General features: G+C 36.6%; 1 protein-coding gene across 10 annotated transcripts in view; it reads right to left on the reverse strand.

Moving 5' to 3' along the window:
* Window positions 1-555: 555 nt before the first annotated feature.
* BRD1 (bromodomain containing 1) overlaps window positions 556-20,220 on the reverse strand; it is a 70,192-nt gene continuing 50,527 nt past the window's right edge. For 7 of the 10 annotated variants that reach the window (XM_062634193.1, XM_062634192.1, XM_062634197.1 and 4 more), the window contains 5 exons: window positions 11,386-11,521; window positions 9,954-10,081; window positions 7,465-7,574; window positions 5,084-5,238; window positions 556-2,444 (listed from right to left, as the gene is read on the reverse strand). In XM_062634193.1, the coding sequence (XP_062490177.1) occupies window positions 2,261-2,444; window positions 5,084-5,238; window positions 7,465-7,574; window positions 9,954-10,081; window positions 11,386-11,521 (713 nt within the window). In that variant the 3' untranslated portion in view covers window positions 556-2,260. Of the gene's footprint in view, window positions 2,445-5,083; window positions 5,239-7,464; window positions 7,575-9,953; window positions 10,082-11,385; window positions 11,522-16,723; window positions 16,928-18,002; window positions 18,853-20,220 lie in introns of those variants that run through there. The other 3 variants (XM_062634196.1, XM_062634199.1, XM_062634198.1) reach the window with 3 other exon arrangements.

The following is a 20,220-nucleotide window of genomic DNA, read 5'->3' on the forward strand; positions in this document are numbered from 1 at the left end:
TGATGCAGGCTATTTTTTGAACTCTTAACAGGCAGTCCTAACAGATGACAAATGGTTCTACTGTCTCAATATTGCACAAATTAAGCTTCATTCCCTTCAAAGATGAGCGTGGTTACCTGGCAGATACTTCAAGTCATTACATAGATATTCTACTTCAGACAAACCACAAAACTCGTTTTATTTTTCTACCTGAGGTGGCTGTTGCTTCAATCACAGAAGTGCGCCCCAATGACGGTCCTTACAGGATACCTGCCATCACTACTCCCCTAAAGCTGTGCTTACTGTCCAGACTATTTGCTTGATCATTTCTGAAATGTATCCAACTAATCTCTGATACAACATCCTCTAATTATGAGGAGTCCATTATAGGGAACTGGTCTCAGGTAGTGCAGCTAGCTACAATACCTACCATGCAGAGGGCTCATCAAGGATGATACTGCATGCCACAGCAAGAAAACAATCAGGCTCTTGAACTAGTGCCTCTGTACCAGCTCAGTCACGGAGTAAGAAAATGGGCACTACAGCAAAATCTCAGGGGCTAAATTCAGGACAAAATTAACAGTTGAGAAAGAAATTTTATTTCAAGCTTCTAAGGGGGTATTACAAACAATAGAGAATAAAAACATTAAAAACTATTTAAAAAGTAATTGTCCCTTTAAAATAAAGATTCAAGCAGGTTTAACAATGAAGTATGCTATTCAATGAAGTTTTAAAAAAAGATTTAAAAAGTATTGGTTTTGCTGTATTTGCTAATCCTTTATAAAAAAGCTGGGCATAAATACTTCGTGCATTCATATGCATTATATTTGGTGTTTCATATTATATAACTTGGTACAGTATTTAAGATATCACTGCAAAAGAGTTCAAACACAGTGCATTTATAAATAATGGAGTCATTATAAATCACATTGCAAACATACCTTGCCATTTTCATTGTTACAAATTCAGTATCTCAGTGAAGGTAGGAATAAAGTAGCTACAACAATCAATATCTTGACTTTTTTTCTTTTTAATATAAAAATGCAGTTCTGGAAACCCACCCTCCTTCTTCCCCCTGCCCAAACATAATGCTTTACTTCTTAAAAATAAAAATAAAGTACTAATTCTATATACATCACATGTACCATACAAAAATGTATCCAAAGTTTCTATTGCTACCAAAGTGTTCTAAATTAAAAGTTACATAAATCCCCTCATTGGAAACAGAAGATTACAAGTTACCAAAAAAACCGAATTACACACAAACCATCGAGTTTTTTTATACAATTTCCAATACATTTTTCTCCCAAACCAAGTTGTCTTCTCATATGCCTGTATAAAAATGCGTATCAATATATTTGTCAATTTTATTTTTCATTATAAAGCAAATTAATACATTTTCTACAATAAATAAAACACAGGGAGGCACAAATATAAACAAAATTAAACCAATGGGAGATAAATGGGATACGGCTTTGAAAGAAATAATGTGCTTGCAGGCTTTAAGCCAGGTTTGTTTAAAACAAAAACAATCAAGTTATTTTGGGCAACAATGGAGTGTTTTTGGTGATTTGCAAGTGATGTACATAGTATATTTTTTTTTGATGCCTTTCTCACAAAGTACCCTCCAAAATAATGCAAATTCCTTTCTTAAAATACATATTTGTAATTGTAAATTTACATCAATCTTAAATATGTGGTACTTTGTGCAAAGAGCAACGATTTACACAAACATTCAGAAGTCTTTTTCAGAAGCTACAGACCAAGGAAGAAATGATACAAAGCAGCACCATATTGTATATGATTTAGGCAAACATATATTTGATGCCATTTTGATATTAGGCTTGAAGATTCACTAAACACCTTCAGCTGGAAGATGGCGCTTAGGTAACTTAACCTCAGAAAGAAAGAAAGAAAAGTAAAAAGCACAGAAACAAAATCCAACTCCCTCCCCAGCAAAATTAAAAAAGGAATTAAAAGAGCTACTTCTAAAATCAGAATAAGTTAAGTGTTGAATATACATTTATGTACAATTATGAACACTATGAACAAGACATTTTAACAGGTTTAGTGGAAAATCCTCCGAACTACAACACGGTAAAATCATTAATCAATATGGCAATGGTGATTTAGGAGATTTACTCAACTATTTCAAGTTTGCAGAACTCAACCAACTGAGCCAACAATTAAGGGGTTGTATCTTCAATACATTCTTTTAGAAAAGGGGTTCATTAGTAGAGTTCAAGTCTGTGTGGTATGTTTCACGCCTTCATAGAATCTGTTAGTCAATATCACTGAAGTCACTGACTGGTTCTCCATGGACTCTACTCAGGTGATTCATAGCACGATCAAAAGCAATTCTTACTGCCTTTCGTATGCTTGAGTTACGTCCTTCCATCATTTTTAACTTGTCTATGGTCTCATCTATTCCAAGGGGAACCATTTTGGATTTGGGAAGCCACTGCCTGTAAGAAAAGGTAAAATCAGTGTGTTAAATATGGAGTAAAAGAAAAAAGTTTGTCCAGAAATGTCAGGGCTGCTATATTGCATTTTTCATATCACAGATCAGCTTTTACCATCTTCAATAAAGTTATAAAATTCCTTTTAAGATAGTACTTACTTGCCTTAAGTATTTTAAGAACACGAGATATTAAGCCTCTTCCATAAAACAACTAATACACTGCAATTCAGTGATAGTTAATGATTGCTATTAAGGGTGAACTGAAAAAAAAATAGCATGAAATACTGATGCAGTTTAAGTACAGGCAGAAGGATGTAACAATGAACAAAGCACAAGACTAATTTGACACAGTATTATGTTCTGTCACTTCCATTATTACCAGGAATTTGCAATGATTAATTTTTGTCTTTTTGCCTTAAGACATCTCAATTTGGATTTATGATGAAAGCTAAACTGTCAAGGAAGTTCTGCTTAGTATGCTTTTACCCTGCATCATGAAATCCTACTAACTTTTAATTTAATTAGGAGTACTTTCCTGGTTTAAGCTCTGTGAGTATCACTAATTACTGGGCATAGAGAAGTGATAATGAAAAAATCTCTGTACTCCTTCTAGTTAAAGCTTTCTAAATGTTTAATCAAAAAGTATGAAAAAAATAGGTAAACTAGTAAGTATCTATTAGAAGTATGTTATTGTAGCCTGCAACTGCAACCTTGCAAATGGCGTAAACTGTGTTACTGTTCAAAAACTTCAGTCTGGGAGTCCATTTGGAGCCAAACTAACCGCAAATCAGACAGTAAAGGCTGATATAAAACATTTTTTCAAAGTTTGCTTATTTTTTACCCAATAAAACTGTCTCTTGAAATACTATTTTTTAGTAAAGTACTCTAAACTACAACCCTGTTGTACTGAGCACACACACTGAAACCAAAATAACAAAGAGTCAGTACAAGGATATAGACAGAACAGTAAATAACAGTAACATCAGCATGGTAAGCAGCAGTCTAATCATTGTTAAGTTTTGCTACAGATCAGAGGGAAGTTTCAAAGAAGGTATTTTTAACAGAAAGCTTGGCAAATCCTTCAGATGCACGTGTCAAAGAAACAAATATGACTATTTAAAAAGGTAATCCACAGGTGATAGAAGCTGGTATCGTGGACTGAAGATGACCCTGCAAGTGAATGAAAATCATACACGTGGGTTGAGGAGTAGGAGAGACAGAACAAGAGTTAAGAGTGATGAGTACCAAAATGGCCAAAATAATGAGAATAAAAGAACCATTACCAAAAAAAAGTAGTGGGAGGGGAGGAGGTGAAAGGGGCTGGAAGAGCATTTAGCCTTTCCTGTCCATCTATGCTGAGTATCCATTAGAGACAGATCTGCACAGTATTTGCAAGATTTAGAACCACCTACATATGGCAATGAATCAGACAGGTTTAAGGTGCAGAGGACTCACAAGATCAAGTAGCAAACACAGGAATCATTAAGAAAGTGGCTAGGGGAGAGCATGCATTACACTTGTGATACCAGCAAGAGAATAATGAGAAACAGAATACTAAGTATGTTTAAACTTGGATGATCTCCATGAACAAATGCAGAAGAATGAAGAATTTCATGGAATCCTGCACAACTGAACAAGAAAGATCATTAAAAAGTACTAATAAAAAAAAAAATGAAGAATAAGCCAAAGAATACTGATTATGCCAAAGGACCTATGGAGACAGAAAAGCAAACCTCAGGCAAGAAATTATTTAGGTGTTAGAGTACTGGGGACAGAGAGAGTCAGGGAAACAGCAGCATTACTAGACATTTCATCAGCTGAAGAGGAAGATGGCATCTGAAGTTGTAAACAAATTCAAGAATAAAACTGAGATATAAAAAGATTTAAAGCTAGCTTAATCTGTGTGGAAACAGACTGAAGAGAGATTAAGAACACAGGAATGAAATACATAATTCGATGAAGGGAAGAAAAGAGAGTTGATGAAAAGCTTCCATATCTGGAGGGGGAAAAACCTAAACCAACAAACCCAGACAAACACACTCAAAAACGGAAACAGCAGCAACAAAAAAGGTAGCACAAGTGAAAGAATATTTTATTGTCTAAATTATCCCTTCAGGCCTCACACAGCATATTCCTGATACTGAAAGAAATTGAAGAAGGAAAGGTTTCAAGAAAAAAATTAAAAAGGGTCAAGAACTTCAAATGAGAGTGTTTATTAATAAAGGACTTTAGAGGTTAAGAATTTAAAGAAAATGCACTTGAGCAGACTGGGGGGGGGGAAAACTGGTGTCATTTGGGAAGCAATGATGAAGGCTGATACAGATAAATACTTTTACCTTTAAAAAAACTGTTTAGCCAAAGACACAATTTTATTGGGTCAGTAAGTGAAAACAGCTTGTGTATCAAACCAAAAGACTATTTAACAACTTATATTTTCTTCCGAACTGACCATAAAAAGGTATCTTTCATTAACGATATACCTTGGTCAAAGAATAGACTCAAATATGATTTTTTTCCTTTACAGTTGATACTTCTGTAGGAAAGATATCCATGAAACTATAATGTCTCAATTCTTTCGGGATAAAGGTACACGCTTTTAAAATTTTAAGTCACTACATCAAACAATACATTTCAATAACATACCAACTTCTTTTATTGTCAAAAAATAGCACTAAGAATAGTTTCTCATCAGATTTGGTCTGCATTTGTTCTCCGATTTTCAGTACATCCAGAGGTGGCACTGGTATAGTAACACCGTTGTGATGGCCAGCAACACGAGGCATCTTAGGGTCAATAATCTATGAAAGAGAATAAATGACAGTTCCTGATTTTTTTTAACTACATCATTTATTTTAAGGAGATATTACAAATAGTTAAGGGGAAAATAATCATAAACTGAGCAGCTACTGCATATAAATTGGCTTTGTTTTACACACATACCTTTTTGACATACACTGAACAGGTATATTTAACTGAAAAACCTGTCTCTACAGAAAATTTGGGGGTCTGAATTTCAGATACCTTAAAGAAACAAGCTTACCTTAAGGTATAAGTATCTGTTTCTGCAAAGTACAAACCCCACACTCAAAAATGGAGCAGAACACCTTAAAAAAGGGACAGACACCCCCCCCCCCCCCCAAAGGTATCTGAAGTAATTTCCAAATATATTGCATATCCAATTTAATGACTCCATTTTTAGCAAAACATGGAGTTATAGTCACAAATTCTTTCTAAACAAAGGTTAGAGGAGGGTGGAAGATGCCACTAACATTGAACTAATAATCACGCTAATGGAAAAACTCCTTTGTAGGCAGATCACAGCATAATTAAGTGCTCAGCTTCCACCAAAGAGGAGCTATGTTACTCCATGTTTGTTCCACCCACCTCCTACTCTCTAAACTTCCATTTTTTTTTCTGTCATCCAAACTGGCACCAACCTTAAACCATGGTAAACTGATTACGGGAATTAAATCAACAGAAAGCTAACACTGTGGAGAGTTTGTAGAAATCAGGAGAACTTTCTTCTCTTGACTGAGGTTTAATTCCCTGATCAACTCATCACACACAAGAGAAACACCAGTGCTGACACAAAGGAGTAGGCAGAAAAGGAGACCGTTAGTCATGATCAACTAAAATCTAATACTAAAGTGCTAACACCATTCAAGAGACAGCCAAATCATTAAATTTTCAGCATGACCCAAGAGTGTTCGAGTCACCCACTGAGAGCACTTAAGTGCTCTAAATCTCACCTCCACAGGTTTTAACCTGACCCTGTACAATTACATTTCCTGATGTTCCCAGCACTTCCTGATGTTCCCATCACACATTAGAAGTCGTAACTGTCCAGTCTATTAGAAAAATCAAGCCAGTGTATGCACTGTTTCTGTAACTCCAAACACCTGAAGCCAAACACTTTAACAACACTTTTCTGCAAGCTTTAATGTAAGTAGAACTCTCTATTTCTCCTAAAATAACACAGGCACAATAGCTTTCAGTTTCCAGCATGACATTCACAACTGGATACAATCATTCAATTTATTCCGAAGATAGCAAGCTTTCTGTTTCTTTAATGAACTGCTAAATCAGAGTATTTCTATACTCATTTTCCAACAGAAAATATCTTATAGCAACATCACCAACAAGATGTCTGTCAAATGCTTATTCAGTAGATACTTTAAAACAGTAATATATACTGCAGAAATAAAGACTACCAAGACACACGTGCTGGTTTTGGCTGGAGTTAATTTTCTTCATAGTGGCTGGTATGGGTCTCTTGTTTTGGATCTGTGCTGTAAACAGTGTTAATAACATAGGGATGTTTTCGTCGCTGCTGAGTAGTGCCTACACAAAGCCAAGGCCTCTTCTGCTCCTCACACCAGCCCCCCCGCGAGCAGGCTGGGGGTGCACAAGGAACTGGGAAGACACGCAGCCAGGACAGCTGACCCAACTGACCAAAAGGATATCCCATACCATATGATGTCATGCTCAGCATATAAAGCTGGGGGAGCAAGAAGGAAGGATAGGACGTTGGGAGTGATGGTGTTTGTCTTCCCAAGTAACCATTATGTGTGATAGAGCCCTGCTGTCCTGGAGATGGCTGAACACCTGCCTGCCATGGGAATTGGTGAATGAACGCCTTGTTTTGCTTTGCTTGTGCACACGGCTTTTGCCTCACCTGTTAAACTGTCTTTGTCTCAACACAGGAGTTTCCTCACTTCTACCCTTCCAATTCTCTCCACCATCCCAACGGGAGGGAGTGAACAAGCACCTGTATGGGGCTTAGTTGCTGACTGGGGTTAAATCACAACAGGCATTACGCATCTCAGATGATGGGTACGGAAGTAATTATTGACTCAACATCTCATATTGCAATAATTTTACAAATGATGCACAGTTAAGAGGGCAGAACAATCTACCTTTATTCAACCTGAATGGGAATTTATCAACTGGCTTAAGTTCACACATAAGTGTTTCCAGACCAGAAACAGTATCACTAGTGTACTGATGAGAAGCAGCTTACTTACCAGAGCTGGGTAAGAGGGATATCCACTGCATTTGGCCCATACTACTTTGAGAGGCTCAAGAACAGATGTTGCAGCATCAGTTGAAATCCACATACTGCTATGCCCAACTTCTAAGAATAAATAATAATTAAATATAATATTAAAATGTTAAAGAATGAAACCTCTGACCAATCTTCTGCACTTGTCATCAATATCTCATGATCATCAGAATCCAAGTATCAACACCACTTTCCATGCACATATAAAATAGCAATAAAAAGCAGATACATTCAAAATATCTCTTTAGATGATACTAATACTTTAATCCAAGCCTAAAGATAACTAAGTTTTCTGGAAACAGGCTATCTTAAACCACCTTAATTTTCAGAAAGCCAGTGTTCACCAACTTCTAATAATCCTTCCCCTTTGAAAAAAGCTCAAAAGAAAACATAAAGTTACGGTACTTCAAACAACCAGTGTTTTTTGAAACTACCACAATCCTGTCAAAGCCGCGATGGTACTGAAGATTCAAGTTGCATGGTGTGTTTCCAAAGTGCTGGATACCATAATAGGACTAGCACCTAGTAACATACAATCCCTGCCTGGTATACCTTTCTACTCTTACACAGAAGTTCCGTTCTGCATTTTAATTTTTATTCCTTTATTTATATTTAATTGGCCTGTCTCTTTGCCCAGCCCTTTCCTGCAGCAAAGTCAGAAAGACAAACAGGGTGGCAAGGAATCAGCTGCTGGTTTCTTCCTTCTCAGGAGGCAACAGAAAACTGAGTTTATATTACTTATTGCTTCTACCAGAATCCTCCATTTTCTTCTCTGTTGTCACCACTGGACTGAAGCATGAGAGAGGTTAAAGACTTTCAGTCAACCAGAACTGCAATTGGCCCCTACACACAAAGTGATATGGTCAAGAGATTGGGTGGAAGACAGTGAGTTATCCCATCAAGATGTAACTGGGGTGGATAAAGTAGGAAGAAGGCACTGAAAGTTCACAGGCTGTAAAGATGAGATGGCACTTCTTGTATACGTGGTACCGAGATTCAGTTCAAAGGTGGCAGTCGCAGGGTTTTTTAGCAGTAAGGCAATACTTGATAGAAGTAACTCTCTACTTGCCAAAATATGATTTCTTCCTCAATTCTTCCCCATCTGCTCCCATTTAAAATGGGCAATGCTTATTTACGATGAAATGGGGCATGCAGGTATAAGTTCTGCCTCAACATCACAAAAAAAAAGTACAGGAAAAAAAGTGGTTTGAGACCTTTTAAGAGCAGGAATAGCAAGGAAAAGGTGCTTTAGGTGATTACAAAAAAAAGAAAAAGGTCATTCTCCACAATATATTCTAGGGTAATTCTCAGCCATAGGCTAAATCAATTCAATTACAATTTATTTTTGATCTATAATCATGTGTTAGTTTTGTCTGGGATAACTTTCTTCACAGTAGCTAGTATGGGCCTGTGCTGTTAAGTATCATCTGCTCCTCCTTATAGGTGCCTATAGAATGTACCTGAGAACAGAATTAAAAGAGATCAAGAATTCTGAAAACAACAGGTATAGGAATTCTAAGTGGAAAGTGCTAAATGTAAGAATACCCAGGACAGAAAGTGGAAAAGGTAAAGTCCTGTGTAAGAGATTACCACGCAGATAATAAGGATCCTAAACGTGAGAGTAATGAAGCAGCAGCTGAATACAGATTAGCTGCAAGAAAGAAAAACAAAACTGATCATCTGGGGTCAAACGAACAGACTAAGGCAAACGAAGAGTCAGACAAAACCACTAGAAACACACAGAAGAGTCCTTGAACAAGGAACACTCAGCATGAGGGGTGAAGAGTTGTAAGGTCAGAAACTAAAGACAGGCCTGCTACATGGCTAGACGCTACAAGGCTGACACCTAACTTCAGCATGGGACTACTGCATTACACAAAGACAGTTCTACTTACGGAAGAGACGACCTACTTAAATCCTATCATGCAATTAAAATACTGAAACAGGTGGAAAATGTATCAACAGAATGTAGTTATTTCCTAAAATGTGGTAACTTACTATCCTCTACATCACTAGAAATTTACGCTTCTTTCCAATTTCAAATTTTTCCTGAATCAAAGCAGACTATGTCCTACCTGTCTGCCAACATATTTATGCAGAACAGTATCTGAAGACTAAACTCTACACCAAACATTCCAATGAAGAAAATTATCGAGAGAACCACAAACAGTATTTTAGGTAAAATTTTGCTTGTATTACTAAAGGAGCTTGATCACTTTAAATGCCACTTCTTAATAATAATAAAAATAATAAAGGATCAGGTACTATTTTCTCTTCAAAATCTTTAAAGAGTCAAAAGCAGAAACCAGTAATTTCTGCAATGCTATCAACACCACTTTCAGAATGCTCAAGGTATTTCACCGGCAAAAATCAGAATGTTGGAATCTGTCAAATAAATGGACAGAATTATTATTATACAATATTACAAAGAATACTGTTATTTATAGTTACCAGCTGCAATTCTTGCTGCTTTGGCATAGTTTCCATTTTCAATGCATGATATTAATTCACTTCGGTCTTCCAGTGTGTGCCTTCGTATAAGTGCAGGTTTACCTTTACCACACTTTGGTAGGCTGAAACTACAAAAGTATTATTAAAATCATTACTTGGTAATTAACATGGTTCACTATAACTCAAGACTTTGAAGAAGCATTTAAAATTCATCAGTACACAGTAAAATCAGAGCAGCAAGCTAACAAATTTTATGTAACAAAAACAACATAAAAGCCACAATCCCAGATTATTTTCATGCACAGAACTGCCTGGTTAACAGCAAAAGACAGTATGAAAATGCACCTCAGCTGCTGTACAGGTTGTACATGCACAAGTAAGATAAGCTGTTTTCTCTCCAGTGTTAAGAGTGGATACTGGCCAAATGAAAACATACTCCCTTTGCTCAGAGGAAACAATTCCACTATATAGGAAACATGACTATTTTCTCTTTCATTTTTCACTACAAATTCATGTCTTTCAATTGTGCAGTATCTATACGTGAAACAGGAAATGTTATCTGCAGACTTGAGTTTTCTCTAAGACATCACAGAATCTGAACAGAAATCAAATCTACTAGATCAAATCCTCAAAATACCACATTTATGAGAGATACAATATTAAGCTGTCTTTGTTTCTGAAAGCCTGTTTAACGTGAGTGAGCTAACACCTTTAAACAGTTCAGTGCCAATCTTGAACACATGAATAAAACCTTCCTTTGCCCCCCTGCGTAACAGATTGACCCTGTACTCCTGTTATGTCCCATCCTCATAGTCTAGGACTAGAGATCGTTACTACCTTTCATGCACAGATCAGAGTGCTTTTGGAAGATACGGATATCACCATTGGTGTGGAGAAAAATTTCAATGGTGGCAGAGGTGACCATTTTGACAGTTCTGTCTTTACCAACAGACTTCACAGAGACAGTCAATAGCTGGTATACAGCTACTATCATCACTGCAGTAAACAGCCAGTATTCCAAACCAGAGACTGATAAACTGCAGTTTCACAGCTACTGAATTTACATTCCCTTTGCACAAGGCTCTGCTTTGCAAACTGCTTCTCCCCTCTCCTCACTGAAATAAACACATTATTTTCAGTGATTGGGATTAGGAAGGTAAAACAAGACACTATATGCACAAACGTGTATGTATCTATACAGAGCAAGAGAAGCACAGTCAAGTGTAGCTGCCTAAATCTGCAGTAAGGGCCCTGGGTTCAACAGAAGAATCCAGCAAACCTGAAAGGTGTCTCTGATTTGACACACAACTGAGAAAATGGACATGTACTCCTTTTTTTCTCAAATTTATGCAATCCTCCAATGTGGGTCCACAAGCAGTACAGAAAACTGGCATTTTCAGTCTCAAATTGTATTTCAGGTTTACAGCTTTACCTTGAGTTACACAAAAGACTGTTACTAGATGAAATACTAGATTCTGATGCACAGCGGCGACGAGGTTCAACTTTTCTTCCAGGAGTATCATCTAATGCTCTCTCTTTACTTCCATCTCCAAAACCATTTGACAGACCTACAGTGTAACACAAAAATAAACTACATCAAACTTGAAACCACACCATTTTTACTAAAACTTTTCTGTATTCACACATTGCATCATTACTGTTCTGTACTTCAAGAATTTTGATGTGAAGAAATAACATAAGCATTCACCAAACATTTTGTTTCAGAACACAGTATTATAAATAGGAGGTTCCTGTAATCCAGATTTTAAAGACAGGATGAAAATAGGTAACATTAAAAAAAAGTGAAGATCATAATATGTGAAATGCCAAATTGAATATCACATCAGTGTCTGTATGTCATGTTTCCGACTACTGAGAGAGGCTGCAGAAGCCGAGTAAAAAAAACCCTCAAAACCAAAAGGAGGAAAAAAAAAAAGTTACAAACCAGTCAGATTTACCAAGTCAAGACAAGACTGCTTTGAATACAATGCTACAACCATAAGTCAAAAAATACTGAAAATCCATTTCAAACACTGGAAGAGTGGTAGGGATTCCCTCCTGATGTTATCTACTTCTTCCTGGAAGTCCTTCCAGTTTTGCAAATTCAAACTGACATTATGTCTTTTTTCTGTGATTAATAGCCAATAATATGTACATTACTATTTTTTATTATCCTTCCCCTGGCACAAGCTTAAGTACATCCAAGGCTACCGTATTTTAGTTTCATAGTTGCAATGAAAATGTAAAAATAAGGCTTTTATGATTACAAGATACTGATTTCATGGGCTGCCACCAACCCTGCTCTGGGTTTGCTAATTCACAAACAGTACAGTTCTTAAGCCATTCCCGTATCTGGTTAAAGAGACATATTAAGAGGTTTAAGATCACATTCTGAAGACTTTCCCAAGGAGGAGGGGAAGAGGTGTGGACATCAGAACTGAAAAAAAAAAGGAAGAATCCAACACAGACTTGAGAGTATTAACAGAAATGAACTGGGATAAAGGCAATGGCAGTAGCCTGCAATCAGCTACTGCAAGCTGTAGACTGCAAAGAAAACAAAATTTTAAGATGAATTCTCAGCACATTTGTTTCCTTACAACAAATAAAAGTTTTTACTTAAGGCTATGACCAGCAGCATGCTTCTAATACTGGAAGAAAGAGCAACCCATCCCAGATATCCTATCATCAGAGTCTTAAAGGTCATCATGATCATTGTTCATTCAGACACAGTCAAGCAAGCATATGTAACTTCATGTGTCTTTCTGTAGGGCATTATACTATAATTATGGCAGAACTCCCTTTATTAAGTTCTAATTCTTCCAGTCTGTTTGCTAGGAAGACCTCTGCAAAGAACACTGACAACTAAGGAACTTGAGCTTAGCAAGTTACTTTGTATGATCTAGTCATATTTCAGGGCATTTACCATACAGTGATTCAAGGGTTTTCCCACTAATGCCTAGGAGATCTTCCATTTGGATTATGAACACAGAATTAGATTTTTAAGAGAAAAGGGAGAAGCTATACAACAGTCTGAAAGATTTATAGAGAAGCATTCTCTTTTACTGTCAATTAGCTGACACTGAAAATATACATTTGTCTATTTTGTAACTCCTGTATATATTTGTATATACAAATTATATATTTGGAACTCCTGTAACTCCTATGAAAGAAAGAAAATGATAAATCTAGAGTTGTCTTGAGCATTCAAACCTCAAACTACATGGTATTGATTAATCTTGTTCTCATTCTCAGCAAGCCAGTACAAATAACTGTAAATTGAGGAGTTCAGTCCTAGACTATGCTGAAGGACCTGTCAGAACAGATTCTGCTTTATGAGAAAGCTTAAATTTGCCTACAAACTATCGCAGTACACTTCATAACGCATCTGACATGAAAAGCTGAAAAAACATTCTGCTAATACAAAAAGAAATCTCCTGCGTCTCTGCAAAACTATTTCTTATTCTCAGATACCCTGTCAGACCTATTTTTCAAGTGAGGTGTAGAAACTGCTCTGTTTTCAGCCTGCCACAAGCCAGAGACATGTTACTCAAGTTTCCATTCAGGCCCTTAGATAATATAAATCAGCTATCAGCAGAAACAAATTAGATCAGAGATTAAGTTTTAAAGAGAGATCAAACAATTACTGCTACCAGAACAAGAACACAGTGCACATTCCCAAAGGACTGAGGAAGTAGAAATACCTGTTCATTCTTTTAAGATGATGTATAAAAAGCCATAGGTATGCCAAATATGACATAGCTACATGTCTCTATGTACACTGTTCGGTATGTATATTCAGAGGAAAATAAATAAGTAAATAAAATTAAGGACTAGCTTCACATTTTGATTGGTTCCATCAGTTTGACTGTGCTGCTGCTGAAATGGACATTCTGGCACTCTCAAACCCCTGCCAATGGTTTCTTCTCGTCCTCACCATGTCAGTACCAAGAAATATGTATTCATGGTAATGAACTAGTTTTCAGCAATGCACTGGGAAAAGCAACCATGTGGTTGCTTTGATTGCTGATGTTGAGGAACAAGCAATGCAACAGAAACATGCAACTACAGCAATGGAGACACTACTCTCCAGTGGTAGTCCAGTCTTATATTAGTTTAAACATAACTTATGAGTGTCATTATTTCACTAATGTAGGATTTTAACATTACAGTAGGCAAAGTTTTTTTCAGTCTGTAGAATGGTTACTAACAGTGGTGTCCTGGTTTAGGCTGGGATAGTTAATTTTCCTTCTAGTACCTACTGCAGTGCCGTGTTTTGGATTTAGTATAGAAATAATGTTGATTTCACACCGATGTTTTAGTTGTTACTAAGTAGTGCTTATCCTAAATTAAGACTTTTGAATCTCTCATGCTCTCCCAGTAAGGAGGAGCACAAGAAGCCAGGAGGGAGAGGAGACAGGCCACCTGACTCAAGGTAGTCAAAGGGGCATCCCATACCACAGCACATCATGCCGAGTGTATAAACTGCTGAGAGTTAGCTGGGAGCCATGGATAGCTACTTGGGGATGGGCTGGGCATCAGTCAATGGGTGGTAGACAATTGTACTGTGCATCACTTGTCTTTCTTGGGTTTTATTCCTCTCTGTTATCTCCCCTTTCACACAATTATTATTACATTTTACTTAATTTCAACTATTAAACTGTTCTTACCTCAACCCACAGGTTTTACCTTTTTCTGATTCTCCTTCATATCCCACAGGGGGAGAAAAGTGAGCCAGTGGCTGCATGGCACTTAAGTTGTCAGCTAGAGTTAAACCATGATAAATGGGGTTAAAAAAAACCCAACTTTTTTGACAAATAAGGAATATTAAAACGAAAAAGGATCTAGAGCTGCTCAGACACATCTCTCTCTTGCTTGTGGAAGCATGAAAAACAAAGAACATGCAGGCTTATTAGCAGGAGTAATTTTTGTCAACAGCAAGCCCTGAATAACATGAGCTTATGCAATCCACGTGACTCAAGTTTATACAGTCCACTTTTCATAAATTATAAGCAACAGGCACTATTTTAAGAAAGAAAGATCTCAATGCTTATTTTAAGCAAAACACACTCATATCTACTCACAGATGCAGCAGCTCCCAAGCAACCACACAATGAAAAATGTAAGTGCTTTATGTTATCACCAGTGTGCAAAAAAAAAAAACACCCCAATATACTACATTTATATGCTAGAACTGGAAATCTGTTTTTTGGTTTTCAGATCATTAAAAACCTCTTCCCATGAATCATGAAACACCAAATCTCCTGTAGCTACTAGAATAAATGAGGTTAAAGAAGATCCCCATTTGCTTTACGGAATTTGCGTTTTATTGTCTCAACAGTTATTACTATTAAGGTCAAACAAAGAAAATCTGTACTAGAACTAACTCATCCTGTTTTTGCAGACAAGTAGCCTGGGTAAACTTGCAACAAACCTCTATGAGCAATATCCATTTTCCAAAAGCTCATGATTTTTAGATCTAATGAGCTTTCATTGCAATTGTGAGAGAAACTTTATTAGGCCAAGTACTGAATTTCTTACACATACTCAACACCCCTGATTGAGAACAACTTCCCTCGAAAAACAACCCCAAACATCAAACTTTTTCGTTATTTCAAACAGCAAAGTCTGCTATCAATCTTCAGCGCAGGGTTACTGCCATTTCCAATCTTCAGCTCTAGACTGCAATTTACAAAGCAAGTTTCCTGCCGTATCAATCATGGAACATAACACACATACCCATTTTAAAAATAAAGAAACACTAACAAATCAATGTAAACTTACGAAAAAAAGTACACCAAAGACGATCAGCTTGATGTCTTTTCACAGGTTTCTCACTGCCCTGAAAACGGTATTTATTGGGGAAAGTTTCAACTTTTTCTCAACAGAAACAGTTTGTTCTTAAACTGCAATCAGAACTTTCACTGACTACCTACCAAGCCAGTTAGAATCTTGTTGCCTACAACGAATTAAAGGAAACGGGAAATGGAAGAAAGACAGCAGAAGTTTGGAAAAAAAAAAATGACTGAAGAACAAAACTCAGGACAGTCCAAGAAGCAGAGTGCCCCATGAAAGCATAAAATGCTGCCACAGAACACAGAATTGTGCGCTGCAGACTGTAACTGCATCTTGCAGTTCTGCTGAAACAAAAATAAAGCAGAACTGTGTAAAATTATTCTAAAACAATTCAAACTTTATTATGCGTAGCTTGATGTAAAACTAAGTATTTCCAAATGTCAGATGAAGTGCTATATTAAAACCACAGCTGAAGAGCTGAGAAGTAATGAAAACCCCTAAATAATTTCAACCACTAGAAAAGTGGGAGCATTCAAAAATGACTGCACACAGCGCACCAGCACTCATATAACACTGTTTAGGCTTATTTTCCCAAGCAAGGACTAATCAAGTCTGACTTCTGCACTTACCCAGCACCAGTGACATTAGTCTTCATTAAAATATATATATATGCATATATAAAAAAATAAAATTTATTAAAACTACATAAATGCATAAAAATAGGTGAAACATTTTTGGTACGCTTTACTTCTCCAAGGAAGATTAAACTGCTTTTTGGGGAAAGGAAGAGGATGTAGATCAAACATTCTTGACTAATTTGCTCTCACAGAACAAGTTCTGGGAGTAAGAACACTGGGACTGGTAAAAATCTGCGACCAATTTGTCACATACACTACAATACGTATAACTTCATAACTTACGGAAATGGGGCAATATATTGAATGAAGAGCATAGTTTCATATATGTCAAAGACTTCCTCCAACAGTGTTCATATTTTTTTGTTTTGTTTTAAGGATGGCTGGTGTCTCCAACATGATCCAAAATAATTACTTCAAATGTAATTGTCTTTCTGCGCTCCAAAATGATCACTTAATTGAATTCCACTCCATGTTGAGGATAACAGAAAATAATTAGGATCCAAAGAGATAAATACCCAGCATGATATTAGTTAATATGAGAACCTGGAAGACAGTGAAAAAGCCATTAAGTCTCTCTGAAAGGAAACAGAGATTTCAAATCAATAAGCCATCCTTACAGCAGTGTCCAGAGACAGTAAGAACGACACAAGTGTTCCATGTATTCTAACAGTAGTACTCAGGAAAAGGTTCAAAAGGGGCAAAAGCCGATTAAAAGTTTCACTTTGATTCAGCCCTCTTTCTTGAAAAGGAAAATAAATGCAAGTCACTGAAAGTACAGAACACAACCTCCATGGGCATGATATGCAACAAGAACATGGTTTTGAAATGTATCTGAAAATCCCTCCAGTAAGAGTAAGTAGGAGGATGACCCTAATTTAAGAGGATTTGTATATACAGGTACGTACAGACAGGATAAAGGAATACTCTAAGGTAATAAATAATCAGAAGTAAATGCATTCTTAAATATGCAAACGTTTGAATGTGCATACTGCAGCGACAGAAAGGCACCTGCAAAGCTTTTAGAAAGTCAACCTTGGCGTAGCCCTATAAATGTCTACTTCCAACAGTAAATTCTGAAGTGCAGTAAGAATATTAGACACAAACCTTTTCAGAATACACAGATGAATATCTGAGCGCATCCAAGTTTACAGTTCTTAAAACAGTCTTCAATACGCAGACAAAACAGGAGGAAGTTAGTCACAAAAACATAAAAGTTTGGTGTGAAGAGTTCCCTTGGAAATAAAGCTTTTAAAGCCTGCTCAAAATGTGGTCATGGAAAAAGATAGCAAAGAAAACAGTGTGAGCCCACGACGTGGCACCTACACACTAAACAGCATCAGCTTTCAAGATACGAAAAACTTCATCTTTGTTGGCTGAAGTAACACATACTGAAAACAGTTTGGTGGCTCACCAAATAGTCAGCTTGACATATTTCAACAGAATGCCTAAGAATTCACACTGTAACTGTTAATTGTCCTTAAAATCTGGGAATAAGAAGTGTCTCTGGCTAATGAGAAGAGTCTTAAAACAGCTCAATCTGAATTGTACAACAGAAAGGAAAACCAATCAACTTGAAATAGCTACAGCTTCCACAAGATAAGGATAGTCCATTGCACTCCAAAAAGAGGATCACTGTATTGCAGGACAACTGTTTCAAGAGATTTTAAAATATACAAGTGGGAGGCAACACCAGTGGAGGAGTCTGAAAATATTCCAGAAATATCTGAAGGGAAAAAAAGTGCATACAAGCAGAAATATTTCTCAAAAAATCCCCACAACTTCTTCCAGAGAGCACCAGCTGTTCCGGTGGTACAGAAAAAAAACTGATTACAACAGCAGAATAGAAGAAAATACCATTAAAAAGTGCAAGAACAAAACTCGAGGAATCCAAAACTAGCTTTACAAACTGAATTCTTCAGTCAGCTCTAGTTTATATGATTTATGACATGTAAACCACACACAGGTGATTGTAAAATACAAGACTCGCATGCCTGCATTGCACACAGATCAGTGGTGTCATTGAGGATCCAAGGAATATGATTACTATAGAATGTCAGTAATACTTAGGACCATTTATTTCTAATTATCTTGTCAAAGACTACCGTTTTCCCAAAACATTTTTCCTAAACCATGCAGTGACACAAGCAGTGAAGATCCTTTAGAAAAATACTTTTACATTTTTCATTTGAAGATGTCTATTTTCTCACCCATCAAAACCTAATATAAATTAAAAGAAAGAAAATGAGTTATTAAAAACTTAAATCAGTAAAGACTGTTTTTGCTCTCAACTTATATAATGAAAAAGCATGATAATTATCTGTTATTGCATCAAAACCCTAGTGCCAAGCAGTCTTTCAGAGCAGCCCAGCAAGCCCTACAAAGGCAGGCTACTCCATTTCCTAAATAGAACTAACTTCTTTTTCTTAGTTCTCCTGTATTTGTGAGAACACACATACTGGGCATGGTATCTGAAAGAAAAGGAAACAGATGGAACGGTAAACTTCATAGCTCTTTCATATAAACATATTCAGCTATCCTACTCTCTGAAAAAGGAAACAATTTACCATTTGCCTTTTACAGCTATTTAGAAAAATTATTTTCTTATTTGTACCTCATTCTAGGGCAGAGAACAGAAATGGAAACTGAAGTTGCCAGCTAGAAAGAAAGATTAAGGAGATCTGCCACTGTTGAGATGACATTCAGGACAACACAGTAAAGTGCAAGTCCTTGAATTAGCAAGGACTGTAAATACAACTGCATTTTTGACCAAATTTCCAGACCCTTCATACCATGAGAGGTGTTTCGTATGGGAGATGAAAACTTCAAATAATTCAGTATAAAAGATCCAGTTCTTACTACAGCCATGGAACAGCCTCTTTCTATGACAGCTTGCACTGTACTTAAGGAAGTGCACGATCTGACTCCTTTTAGTGACTGTAACATCACACTAAATATTCATACCAGCCTAGCAAAAATTAACAGTGCTTACAGTCTTAAGACTGTCTTCCTGGATTCAATGAAAAGAATTGCAAAGACAAAACAAGATGTTTCACTGCTCATGCAGTCAACCTGCCAGTGCTTGAAGTGTTTCCAAATGAAGATAATCAAGTGCTATTAAACACCAGCCTGGCTTTGCTACCTTTAGACAGCACTGAACACAGTTAAAATAAGGCTGACTTTCAGTGTCACATCTTCATGGCTAATCAGATGAATCTGTAGAGAGGGTTTGTTTTTTTTTGTTTTTTTTTTTCCCCTTCAGAACTCAGATATTTATATCTTCAACAGAAAAGAAAAATAAAAAATTAGTCCTTAGAATCTGCTTTTGTCTCCATTTTTTTCCAATTACATGCTGTTAGAAAATAATTTCTGAGTAAGAGCTGCATTATTATAGCTTGGAAGGCAGGGGAAAAGGGAAAATAAAAGGAAGAAAAAAGAAACAAAAAGGAGGAAAGGAAGATGAAAGCAATGTTAGGATAGCATGGCCTGATAGTCCATGTGGCAGCATGACCAACAAACATTGTTTAGGTGGCAACAAAATAAAAGCAACTTTTTTCAAGTATTTTACCTATTCTTGGGTAATAGATGTTTCTTTATATGGGACATATGGGACACCTTCTTAATGCGCATATTTCCTCTATGCAAACTGAAGAAACTATGTCTGGGTACTATGAAGGAAAACACAGAAGAAAGCTATTAAATGTCCCAAAATACTGGGCTACATGTATGATATAGTAAAAGAACACATACTACCATAGTTATTCTTTACGAAGGACCTCCCTTGAAGCATGTAACTACATAATCTATTCTCATCTTCTCGTAGCAGAATAAGCCTTACG

This window comes from Pezoporus occidentalis, unplaced genomic scaffold (genome assembly GCF_034315485.1).
Source record: "Pezoporus occidentalis ecotype Australia unplaced genomic scaffold, CSIRO_AGI_Poc_V1 ctg42, whole genome shotgun sequence".
Classification (NCBI taxonomy): Eukaryota; Metazoa; Chordata; class Aves; order Psittaciformes; family Psittacidae; genus Pezoporus; species Pezoporus occidentalis.